Consider the following 22,648-nt stretch of genomic DNA (forward strand, 5'->3'; position numbering starts at 1 on the left):
ACACCAAGAGGAACCAGCATGAAGGGATTGTCAATGCCAAATTGTCAATGCCAATAACAGAGTGCGTGTGTGTGTGTGTGTGTGCGCCCGTGCGTGCGTGTGATGTGGTGCTGTATTATGTGTGTGTGTGTTCACGTGTGTGTGCGTTCATGTGAGTGTGTGTCCGTGCATGTGAGTGTGCACGCAGCCAAATATTTCTTCTCACATGTGTACATCTGTGACCGTGTATAGTGCTGTGGTGGCGAAGGTCAAGCAAAAAAAAAAATGTTATTGCATTTTAGGTGCCTTTCATTTCCATTTGGGGAACACACAAAATAAGAAAACGCACCTCGTAGCCAAGGACTCTTTCAGGGGAGGAGGCGAAGAGCGGCAGCCAGTTCACTTCAATCTCCGATGCCGAGGCGCTTCTGGCCCAAACCCTCCCTGGCACGCCACTCGGCTCTGCACAGATAAACCAAGATGAGCAACAACAAGGTGGGTGCTGGTGTATTTCTCTGAGTATGTGTGTGTGTGTGTGTGTGTGTGTGTGTGTGTGTGTGTGTGTGTGTGTGTGTGTGTGTGTGTGTGTGTGTGTGTGTGGTGTTTGAGAGAGAGAGAGAGAGAGAGAGAGTAATTTAGTGAGAAAGAAAATATATGAATTGTGTGTGTGCGTGTGCTTGTGCATGTGTGTGTGTACTTAGTGTGTGTGTGTGTACTTGTGATGTGTGTGCATGTGTGGTTGTGTACTTTGTGAGTGGGTGTGTGTGTACGTGTGCGTGCGTGCGTGCGTGCGTGCCTGTGTGCGTGCGTGTACGTGTGTGTATGTGTGTGTGTGTGTGTGTGTATGCATGCGTATGTGTGTGTGTGCACGCACGCACAGACTCGATATTGCATATTTAAACACAGATCCCCAGGAACATTGGTGTATACAGTATAATGGTGAGTGTAATCTTCCCTCAAACACTGAGTGAGTGTCCCTGTGCTTTGATGGTCTTCCAGGGTGACACAAAGGAATATTATCAGTACAAAAATTCAATTAAAGTTCTTTGCCACCGACAGAAGTGTCGCAGCCAGAGAGATGTGTCTCTTCTCCCCCTCTGCCTCTCCCCCCACTCCTCAGTAGCCCATCACCCCCCCGCCCCCGCCCCCTCTCTCTCTTCTCTTGACGCAAAAATCATGTCCAAATGGCCATTAAAAATTGTACCTGGAGTCACAATGTCCTCATCATTCTCTCTCTCTCTCTCTCTCTGTTTCTCTCTCTCTGTCTCTCTCTCTCTCTCTCTCTCTCTCTCTCTCGCCCCATTTTCTCATCCATGTTCTATGAACAGCAGCCATAAAAGAAAGATTTGAAGGAACAATAAAAGGATTTATGCTACTTTTCAGGATGGCACGGTGTGTGCCTGGTGAATGGTGGGCAGTGGCAGTCAGACATTGGCAGCACTTATAAAAAATTGAAGAAAAAAACAAACAAGATTTATTAGAGTTATTCTGTCTCTGGTGAGGACAGTGGCAGACTGGTCGTCGTGACCAGGGCGTGACCAGGGCTCCTGCCAACTGGCCAAATGCAGCTCATTTCAGCGTAACTGGCCACTTTGTCGGATACGTAACCTTGGAAAAGTGACATGACATGCCACAGTGGCCTACAGTCAGGGCTCGAGTTGTAGGGTGATGTGGGGTGATGCCATCTACAATGAAAATGGCCTAAAATCTTCCCCCTCAATAAAAATGGTCAAGAATCATCCCCCTCTAAAACAGGCATCTCTTCTTCACATATTGCCATTAAAATTGCACTTTTAACAACAAAACAAAACCCCCTAACCCCCAATACTCAAAATCTATCTTTGACCATCCCCCCTGCTTTGCTTTTACAACTCGACCACTGCCAACAGTATATTCTGCCTTTTGCCCCATCTGTAGCAACCATTCAATTCAAGTGAGAGGCTACGTCAGTTTCCAATTTTGTCTGATTTATTTTCATGTACGAAAGTTCATAAAAAAAGTTCATATACACAACCTTGCTTTCATACTACTAAGCGTAGATAAACCAAAGATTCTTTTCATTCTAACCGTCTCTGGATAAACAGAGACAACAAATTGGTCAAGTAGATGATGACTCACCCCTCAGAAAGCACAAAGCCAGAGTGGGTTGTGGGGGGAAACGAGGCAATGTCAAGCCCTGGACATCGTGACGAGCAAGGCTAGCCGTCTGTTTGCTAATGATGCTGATCTCACCTTCCTCGGCGGAGAAGACGGTGGCGACTCCGCTGAAGGGGCCCTGGCCCTTGGCGTTGTAAGCGCCCACCTTCACGCTGAAGGGGTAGAAGGGCGGAACGCTGTCGTTGCGGTAGACGTAGCGGGACACGCCCGGCGTGGAGGTCACCGCGTGGGTCCAGGTGGCCTCGCCCAATGGCCTGAAGGCGATGATGTAGCCGAAGCCGTCGCCGTTCTGCAGCTCCTCGGGCACGGGCTGAGAGGGAAGCACAACTATAGTGATATTAAAACACATACGGCACAGTCTACGAGTAACACCTGCTCTTAGGTATGTATGCTAACAGCCTGAGAGGGAAGCACAACTATAGTGATATTAAAACACATACGGCACAGTCTACGAGTAACACCTGCTCTTAGGTATGTATGCTAACAGACTGAGAGGGAAGCACAACTAAAGTTATGATACTAAGAAGCCAACTCTTCACTTGTGAGTGCTGGCCGTCAAGGAGTGCTATTTCACTTTTTAGAGGCTCTGAAGAAGACAGTAGTCGTCATTAAAGGCTTTGGTAACACTTTATAATAAGTACCCCTTTTTAGGCATTACTTAAGGGTTAGTTAAGCCTTATTTTACCATTAGTTAACCCTTAGTGAATCACAAGTTAATCATTATGTAAGTATTATTTCTCATTTCCTAACTGTTATCTACTACCGTTAGTAAATGGTTAGTGTGTGCTGATATAACGGTTCGCTAAGCAAAGTTAAACCTTAGTTAATCCTTATTTTTAACATTAATTAACCCTTAGTGAATCACGAGTAAGTCGTTATGTATGTGTTATTTCTCATTTCTTAACCATTAACTAATACCGTTAGTAAATGGTTAGTGTGTGCTGATGTAACTACTCGCTAAACAAAATTAAGCATTAGTTAACCCTTGGTGAATCACGAGTCAGTCATTATGTATTTCTGTGAAATTATTAAGTACTGTTAATTAATCATTCGTCTATGGTGATTTAACTTTCTGATAAGCATTAGTAAGCCATCATTAAAATGTCTGATAACCCACCTTTATTTATGAAAAAAACATTATCACCTAACCATTAACAAGTACTATTAGGCATGTATGGTAACGGTTTGTAAACTATTGCTTTAGCATCACTGAAGTCTTATTTAACCCTTTTGTAATGGTTAATGTGTGATGACTGGTAGCATGGCAAACAGTAGGCCTAGGCCTAAGTTGAGGCTCATGTGACTGCCCCTCATGGATGTTTCTGCACGTTAACAAATGACTTGTTAAGCGTTGCTTATGCATTATCAAGGAATTACGAACCATTACTTAAGTATATCTGGGGAACTGATCTAAAGTGAAAACCTTTCCATGCTTTCCAAAAACGTTAACAAATGACTTCTTAAGCATTGCTTATGCATTATCAAGGAGTTAAAACTCATTAAGTAAGTATATCTGGGGAACTGATCTAAAGTGAAAACCTGTTATGGCTTTACAACACATTAACGAATGACTTGATAAGCATTGCTTATGCATTACCAAGAAGTTTTAACGCATTACTAACGCATATCTAGGGAACCTTTTAAGTGAAAACATTTCCATGCTTTCCGAAACACTAACAAAGGACTTGGTAAGCATTGCTTATGCATTATCAAGGATTTATAACCCATCACTTAGCTATATCTGGGGAACTGTTCTAAAGTGAAAACCTTTCCATGCTTTCCGAAACGTTAACAAATGACTTGATAAGCATTGCGTAAGCATTATCAAGAAGTTTCAACGCATTAATAACGCATATCTGGGGAACTTTTTCTGTGAAAATCTTTCCATGCTTTCCAAAACATTAACAAATGACTTGATAAACGTTGCTTATGCATTATCAAGGAATTATAACCCATTACTTAACTATATCTGGGGAACTGATCTAAAGTGAACACATTTCCATGCTTTCCAAAACGTTAACAAATGACTTGAAGTTTCAACACATTACTAACGCATATCTGGGGAACTTTTTCAGTGAAAATCTTTCCATGCTGTCCAAAACATTAACAAATGACTTCATAAGCATTGCTTATGCTTTTATCAAGGATTTAAAACCCATTAGGCCTACTTAAGTAGGCCTATATCTGGGGAACTTCTCTGAAGTGAAAACCTTTCCATGCTTTCCAAAACATTAACTAATGACTTGATAAGCATTGCTTATGCATTATCAAGGAGTTACAACTCATTACTTAAGTATATCTGGGGAACTGATCTAAAGTGAAAACCTTTCCATGCTTTACAAAACGTTAACAAATGATTTGTTAGGCATTGCTTATGCATTAACAAGAAGTTACAACTCACTACTTGCGCATATCTGGGGAACTTTTGAAGTGAAAACCTTTCCATGCTTTCCAAAACGTTAACAAATGACTTGTTAAGCATTGCTTATGCATTATCAAGGAGTTACAACTCATTACTTAAGTATATCTGGGGAACTGATCTAAAGTGAAAACCTTTCCATGCTTTACAAAACGTTAACAAGTGATTTGTTAGGCATTGCTTATGCATTAACAAGAAGTTACAACTCACTACTTCCGCATATCTGGGGAACTTTTAAAGTGAAAACCTTTCCATGCTTAACTTTGCTTAGCGAACCGTTATATCAGCACACACTAACCATTTACTAACGGTAGTAGATAATAGTTAGGAAATGAGAAATAATACTTACATAATGATTAACTCGTGATTCACTAAGGGTTAACTAATGGTAAAATAAGGCTTAACTAACCCTTAAGTAATGTCTAAAAAGGGGTACTTATTATAAAGTGTTACCAAGGCTTTTTAACTTCATACCAGCAGTGTGCGTTTGGAATATTTAACCACAGTCACTACTGAAGTTGAGTTTAGCCATATTTTAAAACAACTAAAGTTATGTTTAAATTCATACAGCCAGTATTAGGGTGACCATGTCCGTGACAGGAAAAAGGAAGACATATTTCTGGACGGGGGGTTTGGGGGTCCTCCCCCAAGAAAATTTTCTAGATGCAATTTCATGCATTTTAATGCATTTTTGTCCGGCTTAACGCTGTGCTTTAAGCCGGACAAGGCACTGAAAAGGAGGACTGTCCTCCCTATTGTTATAGATGTACTGTAACAATGCCAGCACACAGTCTATGAGTACCACCTGTTGTTAGAAATGTACTTGCAAGGCCTACGAGTACCACCTACTGTACGACAAAAAACAAATCCTACAAGAACTAACTGTAAAAAGTCCAACAAATGCCAGCAGGCTGAGAAAAAAAGACAAATACAGTACATATAGTGATATTAAAACACATCATGTGAAGCACAGTCTACGTGTATCGACTATTCTTAGACATGTAAGTGCTAAATGGACAGCATTTACTAAATACCGCATGTTTCTACTCCTGCGAGCACTCAAAGGGCTTTACAATGAATGGCTGTTTTCAGTTGAAGGTGAAAATTGTGCACATCCTAAGAAAAGGTGCAGGACAAAGATTCACTTTAGTTTCAGGTAGAGGTCAGCAGCACATTTAAAATCCTCTCGAGAATCTGATGAAGACTGTTGAAGTAGAAACGCAATCCAGCCATGAAATAATAAAAGAAAACAAAAAGGATTTTAAGCGTGCGGAACCTCTCTCTCTCTGAAATTACAATGTATGGCTCACATTCACTTATTCACACACAGAAGGTTGCCACGCGGGAGGCCAACATGTCACTAGGAGCGCGTTCAGGCCGACTGAGAACCGTGCTGGAGCCCGTTCCCCTACCCAATCGTGAACTGGCCGTCGTGTTCACGCCACAGATATTAACGTTCGCGAACCGGAAAGTTGGTTCGCAATGCAAACCGCAAAATACTTGTTTTTTCTCCGCGAACCGTGACGACAATGTGGGCGTCAGCAGGTTCATCCGGGTAACAGAGTCACGTGCGGGAAAAGTTCGGGGCCCGGTATGAACACGGGCGGTTCGCAGGTAAGCACTTCAGTGCCGAACGTAACTGGTGCTGGCACCGGCTCTGTTCTGGTCGACCTGAATCCCCTACAGGAGCATTCTGGCTCCTTCCAGTTGCCAAACCAGATAATCTACCACCTCTACCACCATCATCCTACGGTATGTACTAAGGTCTATGAGAAAAACCCACTACTGAAGACTTATGATACATCCTTGAAGTTTTGCCTGCTGTGAAACAATTGAAACAATAAAAGCATCCAGTACTGCATAGCCTATAAAGTGCCTATAAGCTATCTTATGAAAAATATGGCAGAGTCAGCGCAAGAGCATACTACGGTACATCACAACTTGCAAAGCACTACCTGTACATTTATGGATACATTTTATTATATATTTATTATTTATATACAGTCCCAGGAAAAAGTTTGTACACCCTTTGAAATTTCTTACATTTCTGTCAAAATTGATCATAAAACATGGTCTGATCTTCCCGGAAATCTCAAGAAGGATCAATCAGAGTCTGCTTTAATTAATTCCACCCAAACATCTACATGTTATCATATTTTTATTGGTCATAAGGCCATAACATTCACAGGAGAGCAGGGCATAAGTAAGTACACCCTTGCATTAAGTAGGTTTTAACCCTCAGTTAGTTGCAATATCATCAACCAGACTTGTCCTTAGTTGCATATCAGATTGACAAAACAATCTGTTTGTATCTTGTCTCCCTCTTCTTTAGAGAACTGCCTCTCGTCAGCAAGGTTTGTGGGATGTCTGGAGTGCATAGCTTTCTTGACTTCATTGCCATATAATCTCAATTGTTTTTTGTCAGGGCTTTGACTGGGCTATTTCAGAATGTGCATTTCATTATTATGAAGCCATTCTAAAGTCGATTTGCTTCTAAAGTATGGGTTATTGTCACATTTCAGGACCCATACTCTTGTGTGCTTCAACTGTGTGACAGACTTCCTCACATTTTTTCGGTTAAATATCACAATAAACTTGAGTTCATTGTTCCACTGATAATAGCAAACTGTCAAGGGCCTGAGGCAGCAAGGTAGCCGCATATAATGATGCTCCCGCCACCATACTCAGAAGAGGAGATGTAACCAAGAAAAGCTTAAGATGGGATTCATTCTGCCAATCTAAAATTAATGGGGTTTCTGTCCAAAAAAATATTGCTGCACCTTTGAGGTTTGCGAAAAAAACATTTATATGCTTCATAGAATTACTGCAAAATATTCTGTAGACCAACGTTGACACTTAAGTTGAATTGTTCAGGGGAACACACAATGTCATGTTTGGAGGAGAACTGGAGAACCACACCTTCACCAAAACCTCATCTACACCTTTGAGTATGGTGGCGGGAGCATCATTATATGCGGCTACCTTGCTGCCTCAGGCCCTTGTCAGTTTGCTATTATCAGTGGAACAATGAACTCAGAAGTTTATCAAGATATTTTACAGAAAAATGTGAGGTAGTCTGTCACACAGTTGAAGCACACAAGAGGATGGGTGCTGAAATGTGACAACAACCCATACTTTAGAAGCTAATCGACTTTAGAATGGCTTCATAATAATGAAATACACATTCTGGAATAGCCCAGTCAAAGCCCTGACAAAAAACAATTGAGATTATGGCATCAAGTCAAGAAAGCTATGCACTCCAGACATCCCACAAACCTTGCTGACGAGAGGCAGTTTTCTAAAGAAGAGGGAGACAAGATACAAACTTTGTTAATCTGATCTGCAACTACAGGAAACATCTGGTTGAGGTTATTGCGACTAACTTAGGGTTAAAACCTATTGAATGCAAGGGTGTACTTACTTATGCCTTGCTGTTCTGTGAATGTTTACATCTTATGGCCAATGCAAATATGAAAACTTGTAAATGTTTGGGTTGAATTAGTTAAAGCAGACTCTGGTTGTTCCTTCTTGTGATTTCTAGGAAGATCAGATCATGTTTTATGACCAATTTTGACAGAAAGGTAAGACATTTCAAAGGGTGTACAAACTTTTTCCTGGGACTGTATATTATTTTTTTATATATATATATTTATTATATTCCCTATGCAGTCTATGCTTAAAGGCTACCGTATATATACAGTATGCTACCTACTGCAGACTTTACAAAACACGTGATGCAGGTTACAAGCACAAGTATACGGTGCTGTAAACAGTAATGCCATTCACCTGCAAATGGATCCCATTGTTACTCTTGCAGTCTTCTAAAACCTACACAGCACAGCCTTCAAGATTAGTCTCCATCTCCATTGTGAAAAATACAACCAGAAATGAGTCTAACTATTCCACGCTTTGCTATCAAAACAAAGTGGAGAAGAAGAGGGACAATATCCTACTGGTCCCATTAAAATGTATACAGTAGCCTACAAAGCGTGCTATAATGTGCATTTTCTTCCGACACATAAATTGCCCCCCTATATATACAAATCTATGATGTGGCCTTCATTTGGATTAGACCATACTGCAGTGATATTAAAAAGCATACAGCATAGCCCTGCAGCATCGCACTATAAAACTGCTATAAAGCTGCGGTATGGTAGACATACAAGCCTCATATAAGAGAGATCCGTCTCCCTTCCTGTACCACCAGAAATAATAAATAGTAATACAGTAATGAAAAAAAAATCCACTATGTTCTTGGAGTAGAAATTGCAGCATCTCCTGGGAGTGCAGTGAGACTAGCGACGCTAGCCCAGAGCCACGTGTCAACGAGCGGAATGATAGGACCCTTGGGCCCGGGCAGGAGTGGTTATCCCGAGGAAACAAACACATTCGCTTCCATTCAATTAGGCAAAATGGTTACCTCTCGCGGATGTGGGAGACGCAGAGAAGCTGGTGTGTGTGTGTGTGTGTGTGTGTGTGTGTGTGTGTGTGTGTGTGTGTGTGTGTGTGTGTGTGTGTGTGTGTGTGTGTGTGTGTGTGTGTGTGTGTGTGTGTGTGTGTGTGCGTGGGGGAGTTGAAAGGGTAGGGGGTGGGGAGTGGGTAGTGTGCTTCTACCATAAAAGGCTCATTGTGTGAATATATTAGGCCTACATGGCACAGATAAAATTTACCCACCAAATAAATCAGGGGAAATAGACCTTTTAAATGATACAACACACAAACACATATTTATTTCTCTTCCAGAGGCGTAGCCAGAGAAACTAGCCAATTTAACAAACAAACATGAATGGCGGCTTTCCAATGCATGTGTTTGTTGCTCTCTGTTATTTGCAGATTACAAGATATAAGCATTTAAAATGTATGTTTGGTCGAAATTGGCTGCTTCGTCGAAGCAAGCTACCAGTAGCCTGTGAACATGCGGTAGCCATAACCCAAGCCCTAACCTGGACCCAGGAGAAGTTAGGAGCTCAACTCGACATGACGTTGGGCATATCAACAAGACAATGTATCCTCCCTGTAGTGAAGTATAGAGTTGCCCCGCTGGGACTCAAACCTGGACCTTTTGGCAGTGTTGCCAGATTGGGCTGTTTCCCGCCCAATTGGGTTGCTTAGGATGGCCGTGTGCGGGTAAAAATGGCATTTGGCAGAAAAACCCGCCCAATTCTTGCCATAGAAATCAATAGAATTGGGCAGGAATTTGTGCTCCTCGGCAGGTTTTGAGCATTTTTTGGGCTGGAAATCATCAGCATCATCTGGCAACCCTGCTTTTTGGGGTACTAAACTGGGGCTCTGACTGCTACACCAAAGAGCCAGGTTCGTTGGCGTGACAGACAAAGCACACCCACAACCCTAGTGATGGCCACTCCATCCATCACACTCTCATCTATTTTGCCCAATTCTGTGTTGTTATTTTTACATTTACATTACGTTGCATTTGGCAGATGCTTTGTAACCAAAGGGACTTACAAACGAGGACATAATCATAGCCAACATCACTAGCAGATACAGTGATGTTGGCTATGATTATGTCCTCGTTTGTACATAATTTCAGTGCTTTTTTTGAAAGTTGAGAATGTTAATGCAGACAGAAGTGCAGACAGAAGTGTTAATGCAGACAGATGACTTACCTCCCAGGTGATTACCAACTCTGACTTGGAGCCTCCTCCTCCGTTGACGTCTGTGGGGGCCGTGTCGGGGACTGGAGACAGGAGACAGGAGACATGAGATAGATGGACACGACTCGTCAGAGAGACACTCTTAGCAACAACATGCCACAGCGAGTGCTTCACCGCCACCCCCTACAGCTGCTTTACCAGGTCGTGCCTCTGGTGGGCATATTTGCATGTGTGCGTGAGTGGGCATACACATGCAGGAACATGTGTATCTGTGAATGTCTGCCAGCGTGTATTTGCTATGTTCATGTTTATGGCAAGTTTTTTTATAGTAACATACAGTGAAATTGAGTAAGGTCCCTTGGCGGAGGTGTCAGAGAGTGCAGACTTCCGCCAAGGAAGCTGTTTGATAGAACATTTGACTATATTACACCCTCATTTTTTTTCAAGTATTTCCGCCTTGTTTTTGTGAAGTTAGAATGTCAAAATTTGCCCTATCCCACAATGGTGAAGAATCTTTAAAAAAATCCTGGATCTGCATCGTGATCCAGATCACCACCAAAATTGAATCACTTGTTCCTTTTATCATTTCCATTTGTGACAGACAAATCAACACGACCGAAAACATCCTTGTTGGAGGTAATAAAAACACACAGTAAGTATGTGTATGAAGGACTACCATTGAATATACCTTAAAAACTAAAAAACACAGCCAGTGATATTAAACTGGGGCATGTTTTTGTGTTTGTGCACTCTACATCCTATGGTGAAGTATGGCTTTCCATGCTATACTGGCATCCCGCTGGACTTCAGATGACGACCTTGTGTGTGGTTGCCGTGTGAGTGTGTGGTGACGACCCGGTGCGGTAGCCGTGGGTGTGAGGTGTGTAGGCATGCATGACCAGGGTTGCCAGATGAGGATGATGATTTCCAGCTCAAAAAATGCTCAAAACCCGCCTAGAGGCACAAAATCCCGCCCAATTCTATTGATATCAATGGCAAATGTTGGGCGGGTTTTTCTGCTAAATGCAATTTTTACCCGCACACAGCCATCCTCAGCAGCCCAATTGGGCGGGAAACAGCCCAATCTGGCAACACTGTGCATGACCAGGCTGATGCCTCACCGGTGTCCTCTGTCCTGGTCTTCAGCGATGCGGGACTGGGCTCGCCCATGCCCACGCTGTTCCGCGCCACCACCCGAAACTCGTACTCCACCCAGGCATTTAGGTTCACCACAGTGGCCGTCAACGTGTTCCCATCAATCACCTCGGGCACTGCCAGCGGCAGGGGGGTAAGGTGGGGGTGTACAGCATGAGAAAAACATCAGGAGAAATTTCACAAACAGTACAGTGCTGATGCAAGCAAATCTTTAAGATTGTCACACACTTGGTGGTACATTACAATCTGGAGTTTTTTATTGTTTTTTTTTTTTTACACAGACCTTTTATAACTGATTTGATTTATCATGCTAAGATTAAATGAGTCCGTCGTAAGCTCTGCTGCATGTCATGTCCAAGTTCTCTATGAATGTCATATTCTGTCTTCATTTTCATATTCAATTAATAACACGAAATCCGCTGTGGTGAATTCACATTCACAGCTTAAGTGGTTGGTTGCATGCATGAGTTGCCGTGAACGAGAAGGCGAAGAGGAGAGGAGAGGAGAGGGAGAGGCAAAACGCGGGCGGGAGCATTTACCCGTGTCCACGGCCTGCCAACCCACGGTGAAGGGCGTTTTGGTCTGGAGGGTATATCCGGTGATGGGGCTGCCGTTGTCTGGGCCGGGCTTCCAGGAGACCTGGGCGGTGCTGTCCGTGATCTCATCCACCGTCACGCTATCAGGCGGGCCGGGGGGACCTGGCTCAAGCCGAGCGTTCATTAAGCAAAGTTAGCTTTTCCGTTACGCTTTTGCACGCATCGCGCACAGCACACACACAAATACACACAGGTACGCACTGCACACACACGCACACACATACAGAGCTAGGGAGAGAGAGAGAGAGAGAGAGAGAGAGAGAGAGAGAGAGAGAGAGAGATGTGCGCTCTTTTGACTGTTTTTGTGATCTGCAACTTTCTGCGGCCTCATTAAAAGCTTTTCTTAACGCACGCAGGCAGACGTGGGAAGAAGGTTTCCTAGATGCTCTCAGGGCACCTCTTTCAGTACCATTACATCACTCCTCATTTGCCACAGGCATGACCGTACCATGCCGTGTGTCTCAGACTACACAAAGACTACACGCGTGCAGCACAATTAACGGACAGAATAAAGACGCACATGCCATGCCTCTTTTTTGTCTTCTTTAACTCCTGTGGTGTTCTCTCGGGGCCAGAAGCAGTTTGTGGGTTTTTTTGTACACGCAGACAAAGTACATCGTCTGAGTTTTGCTGCTGAGTTTTGCCAAAATTGTGCTGTAGATGAAGCAGGTGTTTTTTTCCCCTGTAACCTGCTTGCAATTGCGCTTGGCCATGGGTGCTTTCACCATTGCCTTTTTCGTTTGCTAAATACTGATTGAAAAATATTGGTATTTGTATATTTCTCTTGAGAATAATATTGGGATTGCTATCTAGGGCCAAAGCAGGCGAAAGGACTGACGGTAGCCTACCCACCCAAATCTGCAAATGCCAACGCGTGCATAAAACAAGTCTGCCTCCCTCCGCCTTACCGTACGTTATTTTACTACAGCACTGAAATCTGTGCAACAGCCATGAAACAAGCAATAAATGCATTCTTTCATAGGTCAGAGTACACATTAATTGCACTGCAACACGTATTACCTGTCAAGCAAAATGTTAACTGAGAGCCATTGATCCCCCTTAAATCTCATCACTGTAGCCTGATAAACTGTTTTGATATGGCGTCCTCATTAGGAAACACTAATTGAACCTAAAAATCAGCGATCAATTCATTATTCAATTATGCTTTCATTACAGTGGAACGAGCCAAGCTGTAAAGGATTTCGGTTAGTGAAGCTTGTCAGCAAATGTTGCACAAGCAAGCAAAAAGCCCCCGCCCGCCCGCCGACGAGGATGGAACATACTGTACGAGAGGGTGTGAATGGGTTGCTATGGTAGATAATGTGGAGCTGTCGTCGTGTACTTTGTGTATTGCACAATTGCATGCAGACGATGCAGTTCACTCATTTGCTTCACAGTTCATTTTGTACCGCAGTAAATCCATGGAAGTCTAAGTAAGCCCATGGAACTGATTTTCAACTTTAACTCATTGGCTGCCAGCCATTTTCATAAAAGAGTACCTCGGAGTGCCAGAGATTTTTCAGCATTTTGGGTGTTTTTTGGAGGCTCACAGAAAATTGAGTTCTGTGTCTATGTTAACACCACACCTATCAAAACACAGATTAGACGCTCATCTGTCATCAGAAAAACACGGTGTCTCTCTACCCCTTTCCGTTCTTTCATAATCATCTGTTGAAATTAAGTGGAATTCGCCAAAATGCTGCTTTCTAGCCAAAAAGCTGAGAAAACGCCATTTGAAGTAGAACTATAACTGCAAACGTTTTTGCCCATAATGGCATCGTCCTAACAACTCCAAACCTATCAGATGCTATTATAGAGTCTTCTGTCATCTGTAGCCTGAACAAAAAATCGTTTGTATGACCTTTTCAACCTAATATACTGAAATATAACGGGGGTGGACTCGAAAACAAGGGTGTTTTGGTTTAGTTGCTGGCGCGCAGAATGGATCATGACAGCAGGTGCCCCTAACTCCGGGAACTCCCTCCCTCTCCCTCTCCCTCTGATTGTGCTCTCTCTCTCCCCTCGTTGGAGAACGAATCACAGCTGGTTTATTTCCTCCATAGTACCGTGTTGTGTCTTGTGGGGGAGGGAGGCAGGTAGGCAGGCAGCTCCGCTTAGCGTAGCTTACTGCAGCTTCTTTGGCAGAGCGGACAATTTGCAGATTGATGATTACTGTCATCATGGTTCTGCTATAGTGATCTTGTCATATATTGTTCAATGAATTTTCTTTTGATAAAGTACTGATCACATATCCAACATTTCACAAGCCGATTGGAGTGGTGAAGGCTAGCTGATCTGAGGCTAAGTGCAATGCTTTCTCATGTGAGCTGAAAGCATCTGACCAGACACAAAGGCTACTCTGTTCCAAGAATCTGCAACCCCCCCTGTCTTTTTTGATGATACAGTAAGCTGATCATACTATACAGATCCATAAAAAATAACTGTAGAATGAGTAAAAAATAGTTGACTTACCAAGGCTCCTTTATTTAGGCTTAGTTGTAAGATGTTAGCGATTTCGTGCTAGCTAGCTAGCTAGCGTAGCAAACTTTATAGCCAAACATTTCCCAACTGAGGTGACACATCACCACTAGTCCCGTGCATTCTCCTGTTAGATGATATTTTGTAAGCATCATCCTGATGTTGTGTAGGCTGATCACATTATCCAAAATGAAAGGTTGCCACACAGATCATCTCATTGTGTATTTTGGGCAAGCTAGGTACAATGCCTTCTAGCTAGATAGCAACAGGGGGTTGTATTTTGGTCATGAGAGGAAGGTTTTTTTTGGTCAGGCTCTGACACTAAAATCAGTAGCCTACCTGTGTTAAAATCAGAGGGCAAGAAAGTAGACTACTGTCACAGGTGCTTTACTTTCAAAAATGATTTTGCTATGCTACTTTTGAGATTATATTATAATAGTAAAAAAGGGGTGTTTTTGTCTTGACATGTCCTCTTGTTCTGAACTAAAGCCCTGCCTTGACTGTTCCTAAGGACACTTCTGCCACCTACAGGAACAGTTAGAAAATGCCTAGAGGCTTGAAATTTATACAGAAGATAGGTCAGACCAGGGGCTATTCACTCACGGAACTTCCTATTAGCCACAATTGGCTAACCCTAACCACGGGACAGTGCAAAATGAATGGGTGTCAATGGAGTTTTTTACCATTATAATTTTTGTGATTTTCGATTTCGTTTCGATTATTTTGCGCCACTAGATTATTATATACTGGGTCACAAAGCTCAATTTTTATGGGGCCAAACCCATAAACATTAGCACGATGCTAGCGAGTACAGGTTGAAATCTTCTAACCAGCTGTAAAACTACACACCTGAACGATTTGTCAATACAGCCTATTGTTAAACAACAGTCATAGTGCTTACCAGGAATGTTTTGTTGATAATATTTGTGACTGGAAATGGCAGTAGCAATGTATTTAGCATGGGTTCCCCTTTCCATTCCATACATTTTCCCACATGAAGGACTGGCCTACGCTCGTTACTGCAGAATGCATGCAAAGCTAACTGGCTACAATGGGAACCAATGAGACTGAGCCTTCTCCCCTGTGTTCTAATTTCTCTGGTCAGACCATTCCCAAGGCATGGCTGTAAAAAAACACAATTATCGGCAGCCGCCAAAGGCAGGGGGCGTCACTATTCAAAATGACGTCATAGCGACGTCGAAGGCAGCCAATGAGTTAACAACATGATATTTCACATTTCTGAAAAGGCTTCTTCTCTTCTGGCCCCAAGTAGGAAACCCCAGGGGCGGATCTAGCCATTTTGGGGCCCTAGGCAAACACGGGGCCCTCAAAAGTCATTGCGTAAACAATAAGTTATTTGTTTTGGTGTTATTTAAGTGTTTTGTCTCATATATAGGCATCTTCTTATACTTAAGTGACAAATTAAGATCAAGCCTATTTTTTTCTGTGTTTACAAAATGTACTTGGAAAATGTAAATGGACTTGGTCCGCGACTGGTGTCACAGTTGGGGTCTCTATGGAGGACAGATTTTGTCAGGGCCCTAGGCAATTGCCTAGGTTTGCCTAATGGTAAGTCCGCCTCTGGGAAACCCAGAGCTTTATTATCTCCCACCACAGTATTATGGACATCAAAAATCTCTCCACTTACTCACAGGAAACAGAGCAATGCTGACTGAACTGACAATACCAAAACCACTCAAAAAGGTGACGCAAGTATAATATGGCCCCTTGAAAGAGCAGAGAAAGGAAGTGTTGCGTTTGCTCACCTTTGACAACCAAAACAGCCGCTGCAGACAGGCTCTCCACGTCTGTGTCCACCACACACACGTACTTCCCCGCGTGCTTCAGCTGGATGTTACGAATCATCAGGTCACCCGCTGCCGGCTAGCACATGAAATGGCAAGAGAAGAAAAGGAATAGGAAAAGAAAAGAAACAAAGAAAAACAACAGAACTGTTACCAACACAATGCAATAGTGAGTCACTGTCAAACTTGTCTTTGGAAATGTGAAGCAACTCGGACGTTTCCATTTCATCAGCGTTTACTTAGAATACATGAAAGGTTATTGAATGTGTGCATGCAGATACGCTATAATTATTCTCTACAAAAAAACCCAATGAGCTCACTTCATCAAAAAAGCAACCTATAGGGAAATGGGCCCAAAATAGCCCTCTACTGTATGGTACACTGCAACAACATGGATGCCTTCAGGCTAGTGAGTAGTTTACTCCGTCGGTGTGGGAGGCATGTTTGCTAAGTAAACAGCCTTGCGGCTACCCCCACTGCTCGCAGGCCTCAACCAAGCAGAAGAAAAGGGATCGGGCCAACCTAGCGGCTAAAAGGGAGCCAATTAGATCTTAATTACTCGAGAATGAGTGAGTGAGAGGATTCCGCATACAGACAGCTAGTGGCACGGCTTAAATGAAATAAATGGGCCGTGCAGACAATACAAAGAGTACATACTACAATTATATGCGGCCGATCATTTAGCAGCAATGATGAGTGTCGAATGAAACAAGTCTTGCAGAAAATTCTTCCACCGGAAAAAAGTGGAAATGATAAATTGAATGAAAAAGAACTGCATACAAAATCATATAAGAGAGAAGAACACATAGGCAGTGTTAAAACATGGATTAAAAAAAAAATAAAAATACTGCATTACATTCCATGAAGCAGGATTTTCATTTTTTTGCCCTCAGGCTGCACCTGTCCAGAGGAATTTCAAGACTCCTTTAGTGATGTACCGGTACAGGGAATAATATACACTTTTTAGGTACCTCTTTTTAAACATACCTCTTTTTAATACGCTTCACCATCAACATGTATAAACGTGATTTAATGATCAGCAAGCGGTACTCATTAGAGACAAATCTCGACAAAGAGAAAAAACATTCTCATTACCACTCACTTTTTCATGGTGGGTCAACCAGTGCACATGTGCACGTAACCACATGCACACACACACACACAAACACCATATACTTAACATGCCTCTATACAACCTGTCTTCTGACTTCCTTTTTTCCTAAGTAAAAGATGCTTGATTCACGTCTCTTACACTACATGGCACATGCTGTAAAGCCCAACGTGTTATAGGCCTTCATTTGCTCCAAGGTAGGCTGACTGTGCTCCTAAAGTCTTCAGACCTAGTGGCAATTGTCAAAAAATCTACACCAACAACTTCTTTTCAAAAGAATCAAGGACTCTCACACAGAAACCCCTTACACATCCCTCCGGGGACCATTTAACTTCAGCTCATGAAAGCAAATGTATAAACTGTGCCCAAACTCTTTCATCTTGCTCCGCACCTGAGTGCAGACAATGGTGAGCGAGCGTGTGGTTAATTTGCCTCTTTAGCTGGCTCTTACAGGGAGCAGCTTCTCCCTCTGTCATTATGGAAATGAATTCTGCCCAGATGAGCAGTCTTGAATGATAGTCCCGCTGGAGCCCTGAGATGAAAGAGTTGACAAAAAACTCATATCTCAACACTGATAACCGTCACCACGGCAAAAAAGTCAGGATGTACAAAGAGAAGGATATTTGTGAGCCCATACGACAGCGTTTAATAGCTGTTTTGAAGTCCACCACCACACATGGAAGTGAACCGTGCAAGCTGGAAACCCGTGACAGCTATTCATCCCAATTACTTTGGAGTGATCAGCGAGCAGTAATCTTTAGAGATGAGCTTCAACACAGGGGAAAAAAAGCAACCCAACTTGCTATTAAAAATGTACATAGACACACACACACACACACACACACACACACACACACACACACACACACACACACACACACACACACACACACACACACACACACACACACACACACACACACACACAGAATATTGAAAATACTTTCACACAAATGCTTACATACGCCCCACACAAAAAAACAGCAATATTTTTAACATGAAAATCAAAATATCTTTCAAGTTGCTTAAGTGACGTGTAATTTAAGCAGAAACTAACAGACTCTCATCACTGACCCGCACAGACCACATATTGACAGCTCTAATGATGGCTGCATTGAATATTCCTCTTCTCTGTGTACATTAATTAATCTCCTCCTGAGAGCAGAATGGCAAGTTATGGATTTTCAAATGCTGAAAATGGTTTGAGGCGCTATGTGGCCAACAGTGTATTCTGTGAACCGACCCGTGAAAAAGTCAGCAAAGGACACCCATATGTAGTGAGTGAGCGACTTTCATTTTAATGAAAAGACGAGAACTTGTTTTTAGGTCGGTGGATATCACGGAGAACACTAGGTAGAGTATTTTTAACCTAACAGAGTTAACCCAAATGAATGTTAAACAAAAACCCAAATCCAAGCAAAGAAAACAAAGCAAGCAAAGAAAACAAAGAGACAAGAGAACATAAAAACCCCCAAATGTAGTCCTATGCAAGCAAAGAAAGAAAGAAAGAAAGAAAGAAGAAAAAATGTAAGAGACAAATACACGTAAATAACCATTGGTCTCTTATTCAATATGTAGTGAGTGAGCGACTTTCATTTTAATGAAAAGACGAGAAGTTGTTTTTAGGTCGACGGATATCATGGAGAACAGGTAGGGTATTTTTAACCTAACGGAGTTAACACAAATGAATGTTTAACAAAAACCCAAATCCAAGCAAAGAAAACACCAAATGTAGTCCTATGCAAGCAAAGAAAGAAAGAAAGAAAGAAAGAAAGAAAGAAAGAAAGAAAGAAAGAAAGGAAGAGAAAAATACACGTAAATAACCATTGGTCTCTTATTCAGCACTCACCCCTCCCACATGCTCGAAGTGCCTGTCCAACTTGCTGATGACTTGGCCATTAAATGCCCACGAGAACGATACATCCAGGACCGGGTCACAGAACACCTGGCAGGGAAGCACGATGCTCTCGCCCACAATGATCTCCATGTTCGACGGGCCCTGACTGATCCTCGTGGGCTCTGCTCCCCAAAGCACAGCAATCCAATGTGTTAGTGTCGATATAAAGAAGTCAGCAGGCACATACGTGTACATCCATCAAACGTATTCGTGTCAGAGCGTATAGATTCCGCCCCGTTAAACGCATATGCTAATTCCAAGTTGCATTTAGATCCCACTGTACGTTTCGCTACGAGAGGCACATCCAGGGTCAGTGTAAAAAAGGAAAATATTATTTTCTTGAAAAGGTATTACACGGCTCCCCGGGCTAGGAAAAGTTAATAAGTTGATGAAGTCTGTGCGGCTCACTGCAACATAGCATTTCACACTGGTGGGGCTTGGCAAACGGAGCTTGGTAGCAAACACACAATGCTGTTAAAATCACTTCATGATACAGTAATTATATAAAAACCTTGGAAAGGCCTTACTCTATCTTGCTGCTGGCAGTAAGAGGCACAGCCATTCATTTGCAGCAACACATCCGACAAAAACTAACAGCTACAGCACCATATATTTTCCTACAAGACATCAAATCTTTCAGCGGTTGGCTTTCAAGATTGAGATGCATTGTAAGTAGTATGGCACTACACAAAGGTTCACACACTGCACTCCAGTGTGTACACGCACTTTAATATCCTATACTTACGCTACACTGAGCACAGAGTGTACTTCATGAAATTCGAACACAGTTGCGCTGTTAGACTCTAGTTAACACCATCGCTCTGCTGTACCAAGGGCTATAGTACTGTAGCGTATGGGGCGAGGCCGATCGTGAATCGTGATTATGAAGTCTGAGAGGCTGTGTGGGTTTGATTTACATCAGTGTGGATGGGAGAGTATCTGTGGTGCAGCGGCGAGCTCCTGGAGTGACTGGCGCTGCAGAAAAACTCCTAAGGTGTCCTTGGGCCAGTGGAAACATTTGATCTGGGTCACCAAGACCGCTGCGAGCAGTGAATGAATATTCATTTAGGGCAAGCTGCGGATATCCATCAGAAGGGGCCAGAACCCTTACATTATAGGGAGTGCAAAAATGGAGAGGAAGTTCTATGCGAAGCTTTTGCTGCATTGGTGATAGTGTAAAAAAAATTGCATATGCAAGAAGTGGTCTGCTATCTACACTTCTACCGAGGTCTGAGGTCCATGCGACAGCAAAAAAGAAGTTTTGAAAGAATGTACTGCTAATAAGACAACTTGAATAATACAGTGCTCTGCAAGGTTCCAGGATAGACATTTTATGGCTGTGTGTACAAAATGCATTGCACATTATACCATTGTTGCACAAAACCACAATTCCTACTGGTGAAGGGAACAGCAAACTGCTTTTACGTAAGCTCGTTTCCTCATCAACAGAGACAAAACAGTCAATGCTGTCTGCTGTAGGAAGACACATTTGCAGGGGTAATAGTGAAAAAAAAATCCTGAGCCTGAACTTTCCCCCCCTGCTCTAATGACGACGAGAATATACTGCATAGTGACGTAACGTAGGCCTATTTTGACACATAATTCAAACATTTAATAGCCTGTATATGACCATTATTCAAGCCTGATAGTAGAAGAAAACTCTGAACCTGTAACACTTTCTGAGATAAGAATAACCTAATGGCTAATTATTACCACTGTTTTTATTTTTGCAAACTCTGTCAAGACTGAAATCAGGCATGGAGCCTGAATACTATCAGGCATCAGAGCAATCTGAAATTGAACTCACTTGTAACCAGGAGTCGACCCGAGGTGCTGGCTGCGCCGAAGAGGTTCTGTGCCAAGCATGTGTAGGTGCCCTCATCCGTCTTCGTCAAATTTTTGATTTTCAGCGTTCCATCGGTGAGAATAATTATCCTGCAAAAAACGGACAACACATTTCCTCCTCATCAAACCACGTCTGTCTCAGGAGGAGACAATGTAATTAAGGGGATGTGGCTATCTATCGTAGACCCCACTTTGCCTATTTCGAGTACCACCATTCAGTAACCTCTACGCAATTTAGCGGAGCAGACAGCTGGGTCAAATCTATCAGGCATAAGATTGAACTCCATCAGCCACCACCTAAAAATGCTCCTTATGAATCCAGAAACAATTTCCATCATGCTAACAGGTGCAGATGACTCATTTACATTGCGGCAGTCATTGCCACAGGGAGCAAATATCTGCAGACTGTTTCGATTTAAGATGAGCTTTATCCTGTCTGCTTTGTCGACAGAGAGAGAAATTTTAAAAGAAAAAATAGAAAGCACACCCGAAAAAAAGAAAGAAACACAGAAAGAAAGAAAGGAAGAAAGAATGAAAGAAAGAAAAAAGGAAGAACGAAAGAAAGAATGAAAGAAAGAAAGAAAGAAAAAAAGAAAGAAAGAAAGACTGCAAATCTGGTGCAGCAATTGCTCTTGCTAAACAATTTAATCCAAACGCAGCAGGAGGTTGGGTGGGTGGGTTGCGGAAGTGCTATTTTGTGTGCATGCGTGCGTGTGTGTGTGTGTGTGTGTGTGTGTGTGTGTGTGTGTGTGTGTGTGTGCGTGTGTGTATGTGTGTGTGTGTGCTGGTGCGTGTGTGTTCCGCATTTGAGCTATTTGCAATGCCGTCAAGTGACAACTCACCATGAGCCATTTCATACTCTGTAACCCCTCGCCCAAATGGCTGTGAGACCCCCCGCTGCCGTCATCTAATGGCTGCATTCACTATTCACGAGGGTCTGTGGCCACAACAGTAGAACTAAGCCGGCCCTGCAAGCGTCACCACGCCTGTTGCTTGTGCCTGCACCTTCGCATCATTGTTGTGCTGTAGCTCCAACCGGAATATGCACTGTTATATTTTTTTCATTGTTATTCAGAGTATCTATGTTTGTGTAAGAATTGCAGGGAACTGTAAGTAGCGATAGTGTTCTTAAAATCTGTCCCTCCAGTTTTCCATGATGTTGCGATCAACAGTGGCAACTAAGGCAAATGTAGATGGTTGATCGGTACCTAGTCGACATAATAATGTGATTAAAACCATTGTTGATTAAGATTGCATTAAAGCCATGCTCTACTACTACATTACAGGTTTAAAAGCCGCTGGATTTCAAAGTGCTACTTTGCTATTGCCTGGTTACCACCAGATCTAATCACAAGTGTCTTTCAGATTGAAACAATTGTGTACAACTAAAGGCAGTATGGGAGTTCCCAGGCTAACTTCGCTATGTTTCAGCATACGTTTCAGCAACAGTAACATTTGCATACACAGTCCATAACCTGTGCAGCCCATAGGCTACATGCTCCAATGTATTCTAATTTACATTTACATTCAAAATTATGTACGACAGCATACAGGTACACTATTGCACCTACAGCAAAGACAATTTTAATAG

General features: G+C 42.6%; 1 protein-coding gene across 1 annotated transcript in view; it reads right to left on the reverse strand.

Annotated features, from left to right (window-relative positions):
- The window catches only part of LOC134456453 (contactin-4-like), a 29,785-nt gene extending 8,349 nt beyond the window's left edge, over positions 1-21,436 (reverse strand). Inside the window, exons 1-9 of the mRNA XM_063207814.1 lie at positions 21,423-21,436; positions 21,020-21,147; positions 19,165-19,334; positions 16,166-16,283; positions 11,865-12,023; positions 11,292-11,441; positions 10,183-10,253; positions 2,212-2,446; positions 329-441 (exon numbers count right to left, since the gene is read on the reverse strand). Of these exons, the coding sequence (XP_063063884.1) occupies positions 329-441; positions 2,212-2,446; positions 10,183-10,253; positions 11,292-11,441; positions 11,865-12,023; positions 16,166-16,283; positions 19,165-19,334; positions 21,020-21,147; positions 21,423-21,436 (1,158 nt within the window). The remainder of the gene's footprint in view (positions 1-328; positions 442-2,211; positions 2,447-10,182; positions 10,254-11,291; positions 11,442-11,864; positions 12,024-16,165; positions 16,284-19,164; positions 19,335-21,019; positions 21,148-21,422) is intronic.
- Positions 21,437-22,648: the final 1,212 nt, after the last annotated feature.

This window comes from Engraulis encrasicolus, chromosome 10 (assembly GCF_034702125.1).
Source record: "Engraulis encrasicolus isolate BLACKSEA-1 chromosome 10, IST_EnEncr_1.0, whole genome shotgun sequence".
Classification (NCBI taxonomy): Eukaryota; Metazoa; Chordata; class Actinopteri; order Clupeiformes; family Engraulidae; genus Engraulis; species Engraulis encrasicolus.